The sequence below is a fragment of the Beta vulgaris genome, chromosome 6 (assembly GCF_026745355.1).
Source record: "Beta vulgaris subsp. vulgaris cultivar EL10 chromosome 6, EL10.2, whole genome shotgun sequence".
Classification (NCBI taxonomy): domain Eukaryota; kingdom Viridiplantae; phylum Streptophyta; class Magnoliopsida; order Caryophyllales; family Amaranthaceae; genus Beta; species Beta vulgaris.
The window spans coordinates 35,133,671-35,141,723 of NC_079207.1; the positions used below are offsets into that span (position 1 = coordinate 35,133,671).

The 8,053-nt window shown below is 36.3% G+C and overlaps 1 protein-coding gene across 1 annotated transcript; it reads right to left on the reverse strand.

Moving 5' to 3' along the window:
• Positions 1 to 4,447: 4,447 nt before the first annotated feature.
• LOC125499042 (uncharacterized) lies at positions 4,448 to 7,668 on the reverse strand. Its single transcript, XM_048647444.2, has 3 exons — positions 7,372 to 7,668; positions 5,016 to 5,462; positions 4,448 to 4,809 (listed from the first exon to the last, which is right to left on the reverse strand). The coding sequence occupies exons 2-3, from the start codon at positions 5,347 to 5,349 to the stop codon at positions 4,805 to 4,807; spliced, it is 339 nt and encodes a 112-aa protein (XP_048503401.1). The 5' UTR covers positions 5,350 to 5,462; positions 7,372 to 7,668; the 3' UTR covers positions 4,448 to 4,804.
• Positions 7,669 to 8,053: the final 385 nt, after the last annotated feature.

Below are 8,053 nucleotides of genomic sequence, written 5' to 3' on the forward strand. Positions count from 1 at the left end.
AGAAATAAAAGAAAAAGGAGGAAAGAAAGAATCGAAAGGTGTGTTCAATGGTAGGGGGGCGCTGGTGGTACGGCGGTATGGTGCGAGGCGGGAAAAAAAAATACAGAGAGGGGATGGTGGTGTGTTGCTGCGCCAATGTAGGCAACTTGACAGTGGTGGCGGCTGATTGCCGGAGGTGCGGCTGGTGAAGGAGACGGAGGCTGTGATGATGGTGGTGGAGATATGCGGATAGGAGAAAGGCCGGTGGTCTGGCATCGGTGGTTTGTGAGAGAAATGGTGAAGAGAGTAGGGGGTTTGGAGGATGAAGATTGAAACAAGGGAAAAAAGGGGATGCGGTGGTTGATGAGAAGAGAAGACGAAGGTGGGGTTCCACTGGATTTCTGGTGGTGTTACGCAATTAGCGTCGTATGGGCGGCGAAGAAATCCGGTACGAGTGGTGGTGCGGTGTGTGACGGCGGGTGGGAGACACGCGAGAGGTCCGGTGGTCCGATGGTGGTGCGGTGTGTGTCGGTTCGTAGTGATCGTTGGTGATGCTGACGTCACTGTCGTGCAGAGGCTGGTGAAGGTGTCGCCTGAGAAATAAGAACTGCGTGCAGGGCAATGTGCTGACTTTTTTTTTTTTCAATTTTTTTTTTTTGTTTTCTTTAATATTCTTTTCAATTTCCACCTACAATCACAAGAACCAACAACACACCAAAAGTCAACCACAAAGAATGAAAAAAAAAGAAATAAACTAAGTTAAAATTCGGGTTGCCTCCCGAAAAGCGCAAATTTAAGGTCTTGCATGACCGTTTGAGATTAGTAGACCACTCATAATAGTTCAATGCTCGAAGAAGCTTATCATATGTTCCTGCAAACATCTCAGAGCATATCATATAACAGTGAAAAGGAAAAATGAAAAATGTTAGTCCTAAAAAATTATTAAAACTACAAAAAAAAAAAATCAATCGAAAAGTTATATTTACAAGAAGAAAAAGAAAAATCGTTAGTCTTTTTACATGACTCAAAAGAAGGAAAAGAAACGAATTGTGCATTATTTACATTATCACGAAAGTCATTCAAAAGGGGAGAAAGAAGGAACGATGGAGGTCCTTGGAGGATATAATATAGGGGAAGAAGATATAATATCAAGTTTCTCAGAGAATGGAACATGAGACTCAAAAACAGTAGGTGGTACCGATAAAGACTCATAAATCACCTCACGCTCAACTTGACTTTCCTCAAAGAGGAAATTTCAACCATGGCTTCTTCCTCCTGCAAAAACATCCATCACATTAGTCGTTCTTTCAATCTTTTCATCATCCCAATAGCTCTCATTTATTATCCACCCCTCATTATCATCATAAATAAACGAATTGGGGTTAGAATTCTGAGCAGATTGACATTCAAATTGGGAAGAGAGGTCAAACCCATCTACTAATGGTGGTGTCATGTAAGCTTGGGGTAAAAAAGCAGATAAAGACATCTCCCACTCATAAGTATCCCTAGCCAACCACTCAATTAAATCCCAACAATAATCAGGCGATTGGAATAGAAATCCTCCATTCACATAGATTCTACCACCATCCTAGTTTCTTCATTTAACCCCTCATAAATCACTAGACACATATCCCACAGTTCAATTCCATGATTAGGACCAATAAAATCACCAAGTCTATGATAATACTTCCAAAACACTTCATTCTCATACCGAGGAAAAGAAAAAATTGCTCTAGAATTACTAACATGTATATGGGGTTCACAGAACATATGAAGTAATTCAGGAGAACTCATGCAAAAATTGGGAGGATTTTGATATGATGCATCAAAACTGTAAACATGAGAATTCCAAAAATTATTACTATGTTGCCTAGCAAAATAATTATCCCCATCATCAAAATAGCATGACTCCATGATACAAAAAAAAATTTAAAAAAATTAAATAAAATATTCACAAAAAGGGGAAAATAAATATATACAATTTAGTCTCACCAATAAAAAACTAACTAAAACAAAACCGTCTCCCCGGCAACGGCGCCAAAATTTGATAGGCGTGTCGCGCACCTAACAAAAATAAATAACCTAACTAATCCTCCTAACTATGTAGTAGGGTAAGTCAGAGTCGATCCCACAGAGAGAAACTTGTTCTATGATTAGTTCTTAAATAATGGTAAGACTAAAGGAGATTAATATCAAGAATAATGGTCGAATTAACTATACTAATCAATATATAAATAAAAGCCCCTACAGTTAAGTATCCCCACTAGCACGAAATAATACAAAATAATTTCTACCCCAAACTAATAAATTAAATGTTCACAAGGAAAAGTACACCCTATAAAGTACCATAAACCTCTCCCGAGTATCTATGGCTTATGTAATATGCATTCAAGCCTACTCCCGTGGAATCATGCATTCTACCTACACGGCACATTAACTTCCTAACAATCCATTCTACCTACTCCCATGGAGAACTTCATGCCCTTAATTGAAATACTCAAATCCGTCAAAATCCAACTCCCGTTGTGATCAAGACAATGGAATCATAGCAATACTAATTATCCCTAATCTAGTATTGGAATATGCACAATTAATTGAGCAAGAACAATTAACAATTAATATGAGAATTAAAAGAAACAATCATGAATTAAATCATACTAGGGTTCAACTTAACCATAGATAAAAGAAACTAATCTATCATGAGATAAATAATGAAATCTAAATCTACAGAGAAAAACATAATTAAAGAAATCAATGAAAGGAACTAATAGAACTCATGAATTAATGAAAAAGAATAAAAACTAGGGTTTACCCTAAAAACTAGAGAGAAAGAGAAGAGAGAAAACTAAAACCTAAAACCTAAAACCTAAAATAACGTGAGAGGGAGGTAGAGAGAGAAAGAATGAAAACCTATCTAAATAAATATTCAATAACCTAATATGACTTGGAAAGTAATTTACAAGATAAGGAAAATCTTAAATAAATCATTAATACGCGGATTAGTGATCCGCGCGTACGCGTGGCATATTCCAGCAGAATCAGTGCAATCTTCCGAAAGACATAACTCCTTGACTAAAAGTCTCCTCGGGGCGTGCCACCTATCGTTGGAAAGCTCTTCTAATCTAGTTTCAAAATATGATGGAATTACTCGATTCTAAGAATCACATCAAAAGTTATGATCAGAAGAGTTGACATGACTCCTTTACCACATTTCTTCTAATGATTTTCCGCTTCTATTTCACTCAAATTCGTACTATAAAATATCTATGACGATCCTTATGCATTGTAGCTTCCTTCCAAGTGCTCCTAATCCTTAAGCTTAGATAATCATACTCCAAATAAGTCTTCAATGCCTGAAATTCATCAAAAACAAGAAAACATACCGAATAGGAATAGAAAAGCATAACTTAAGAATATAATGCAACAATGAACCTAAATATGAAACTAAATGCTCTAAAATGCAACTTAAATGCATCTAAAAACTATATATATAAGCGACTTATCATGTGTGTGTGTGTGTGTGTGTGTGTGTGTGGTGTGTGTGTGTGTGTGTGTGTGTGTGTGTGTGTGTGTGTGTGTGTGTGTGTGTGTGTGGTGTGTGTGTGTGTGTGTGTGCGTATCTTTTTTTTGGGGTCCCTACTAGGAATCCCAGGGTAAGATGAAGGCCCCTGCCAAACCGACACCTCTCGCAGGCTAACTCGACATGCGTTTGCAGGCAGACACTCTGAGATTGGGGGGAGGGGGTGGTAAGGGAAAAACCTCTCCCAAAGTGCCCCTAATGGGGATCAACCCCCTAACCTTGAGGTTGGACCACTAGGGCAAGATTAGCTTAGTGTGTGTGTCTATATATATATATGTGTGTGTGTGTGTGTGTGTGTGTGTGTGTGTGTGTGTGTGTGTGTGTGTGTGTGTGTGGTGTGTGTGTGTGTGTTTGTGTGTGTGTGTGTGTGTGTGTGTGTGTGTGGTGTGTTGTGTGTGTGTGTGTGTGTGTGTGTGTGTGTGTGTGTGTGTGTGTGTGTGTGTGTGTGTATATATATATATATATATATATATATATATATATATCACTAGTGCATAATTGGCCTAAAGTATCACCCCAAAAGTGTTACTTAAAGGCCTAAAAGTGTTGCTTTAGGTCATATGTAACACTTTTATAAGTGAAACATCTGCCCATACTACCTATTCTCTAAGGTCACACTTTTCAATGCCAATTTTCACTTTCTCAAGTGTTACTCAAAATTCTCTAACGTAACACTTTTTTTAAACTAATGTAGCATTTTCGTAGTGTTACTAATAATGTTTTATGTAACACTTTTTCGTCTATAGTAGCATTTTCTATGTCATCTCTTGACTTATAGTAACACTTTGTTAAATATTATGTATCATTTTAAATCAGCATATGTAACACTCTATTAGATGTTTGGCAACACTTCTTATCAGCTAGTTTTATAGTGTAACGCTTCTATTTCACATATCTTATAGTAACATTCTTTCATTTATCGGCATATATACAATGATAATAATAGTAAAACTTATAAACGTAATAATAGAAGAGGAAATAAAATGATATTATTGATGTAAATGAGTAGAAATACTCAACGACCATTGCAAAAAATGAGCCAAAGAGTATACTCAATCGAAAACATACTATTGCATCCAATATATAAATAGTTAATCATAAAATCATAATATATATATCTCTCCTTAAATAAACCTAAATCAATCTTAAGGTCATTCTTTCATTATTCTTCAATTCCATTATCCATGTAGGCATGCTTCTCGATGTATCATGTATGTTTGCTACTCTAATCCGCCATTATTTCCATCATCCTGCAGTAAGGAAAAAAAAACACTTCAAAGTCTTATATGACAACAAATCTAGTGTGTAAAAAAAAAATTAGAACTAGTGATATACTTGGTAATATGGTAAAAGCAAACTTGATAATATGGTAAAAGATAGGTTCTTATAGTTTGAAAAAAAAAAATTCAAGAACCAAGAGCACCAAACCAAAGTAGTAATTGCTGGAGAAAATTACGTAGCAATGTTTTTTCGGGTCGGGTTATAGGGTACCCAGAAGCAGATGACAAAACATTTTCTGCAACAGATCCACTATTCTCTTTACTATTATCTTCCAATGCAGTAGTTGACTTTGTTACTTCTGCAGTTGAATGTAATTCTGCTTCCAGCAAAGCAACTGCAGAGGAGCTTACTTGTGAGGCTGAACTGCCAAATCGCTGTGCAAAAGCTTTTGTGTCTTCTAGGTTCTGATCCTTGCAGCTTCTGTCAGGATCTACATCAGCACAACTTACTACATGTTGACCTTGTTTCTCAGGTACGGAAGAAGTAGCATACTCTTCCTTTGATATCATATTGCCCCCCAGATAAAAAAAAAATGATCAAAATTCTTCATCATTACTTCCTTTAATTATCTAACAGATCTCCACACACATTAGGAGGTCAACAAATCGACTCCGAATTCAACCTACAATTCACTACTTTTCAATAGTTTGAGCACGACCAATCATCAATGAATTCAGACTTCACATAATCCATAAAAACCCTTCAAATAAAAGCAATTCCCAAGAAACAAAATTTACAAGAATAGAAAATACCCAGTTCACAAAATGCATCAAACATTCAAAATCAACAAAAGGAAAATCTAAAAAATACCACCTTATAAGAAATAGTACCAGCAAGAGCATCAAGATCCTCAACCAATTTTCCCATCCTAATCCTATTCCAAGGATTCCTATACTGCTCCCTCAACACATAATCTGATGAAAACTTATACTCAACACTAGTTCTACTCTAAGATGGGGTTTTTGACACTCCAGGAAACAAACTCACAGGTTGGCGAAAGGAGGAGCCGGCATCAATTGGTTCAGACGCATCCCTGAAAGGTTTTTTGTTAATTGGGTCAGATTTTGTTGTTGAAAAGCTGGAATAGAAACACTACGCTTACATAAGACCGATAATGGAGATGACCTACGGCAAGGATTCAGCTGTAAAGTGCATAGTATATTGGAGAACCTTCTTTATAGCAGTGGCTGAGTTATTTGGGTATAACAATGGGGAAGAATGGATGGTTGCTCATTTCCTATTTAAGAAGAAATGAGATGCTTATGCTGCTGACTTTTTCCCTTGCCCAACCAGAATCTATGAACTATGATCAACCATCAGATATGGCAGATAAAGCTGATATTCATCCTCTGATCTTTACATAAAAGTATAGATCCAACCAGTTTTGCTAAGTATACGAATGCAACGTGTTCGTGCTGCACTGCTGCTTCTTTTTGTCAACATTTATCCTCTTGATTAAAGATGATTTCATATCATGATTTTCTAGAGATATTTCTTGATTAAAGATTTTTATATCGTCTATTTTCTTGATCAAATTTTTTAGATTAGAAATGTTTTCATCAGCTGCTTAATTCAATTTCGGAAAAAAGTTGTTGCAGAGGATGTGCAGATCTTCTTTAAAGTCTAAGACTAGCTCAATATCAATTGAATTGTACTGCGAGATTTCTGCTACAGATCTGAACTGTGCAGACTCGTGTCTTACTTTAGGTCTCTATGATTTGGGTTCTTTGATTAGTGAATGATTAACAACTCATAGTTAGAATTACTCCATTCCAGATATTTAGATTACTTTCAAACACCAACACAAAGTACTTAAATCATAAATCAATAACATTTCAACTCAGAGTTTCACTTACAAAATTATGCACCACTACCTTCACGCAATTAAATCATTATTACCTCGTCAATTAGTATTTACTCTTATAGACAAGAAACATAACCATGATTAGTACTAACTTTTATACTAATACATTCTTTTTCCATTATAAACTATTTATTTTGAATCTTACAAGCTAACTTTAATTAACTCAAGTGCTATTTACACAATACAGTCTAATAACTTAGACAAAGAAGTAAATTACATTTTACTTCCAACATCTAACTATCATGAAAGTAGTTCCTTAAACTACAAGTTTCATTTATTATATACTGCTAAAAGAGTGGTATTATATTCTAATTATGTGTAAATATATAGTACTCACTAATTCCATAAAAAGGAGATAATAACCTAACTCCATTAATTATTCTAATCAAAATTCTTTCACGAGTCCAACCAAGTCATATAATCAAACTTGTTAAACCAAATCATCTTGATTCCTCTACCAGCATCATTCTTTACTCAACAATTGACATTCAAAATGTCTCAACAACAGCAATTATAATACCAATTAGATACTAAATCATAAACTGATTCTTTGCAAATAATGCACAATTAATTCAATCAACAACATAATTTCATAAATAGAACTTTCAGTTCAAGAGTAATCAATTTGAATAATATAGAAAAGAGCAAGGGAAGCTTGGGTTAGTACCTCTGCTCACAAGAGGAGCGAAGAACAGAGGGCAGAGGGGTATTCAAAGCTTCGGTGAGGCGACTGAGCACCGGGGAACGACTAAGCATCGACATGGAGTCAGAGGTGAGCTACGACGAGGCTTCGAGGCATCGGCGAGGGTGCAGGTGGCGCGGGCAGGCGACGCGAGAGCACAGCAGGGGAGCGGGGACGACAACAGCATTGCGGTGGCTCGCGAGCAGCACCGCGCGCATAGCAACGAAGAGGAAAGGAAAGGAATGGGAAATCGCCGGCATCAAGAGAAACTCCGGCGAGGGGTCTGATGTTTGGAGGATGGGATGCGCGAAGAGAGAGAAATGCAGAGGAATGGAGTTTCACGGGCAAGGGTTTGGGGTTTTGGGGTTTGGAAGATCTGAGAATGAGGGAGAAGGTATTGGTTTTTATTTTTATTTTAAAACCGACATAAAGGAAATTATAAGGGTAGACATATATCCTAGTTTCTTATTTGGCCAAATATGCTCAACCTATTTTAAATATCTAAAAATCCAAAATATATAATATAAATAACTTCATAAAATTAAACAAATAAATATATTACAAATACGACAAAAATAACTATCCGTACTCCAACTCAAATAAAATAAGAATACTCGAAACGTAATTAACTTAATAGTTACAATTAGCCTTTAGATAAACACTCTTA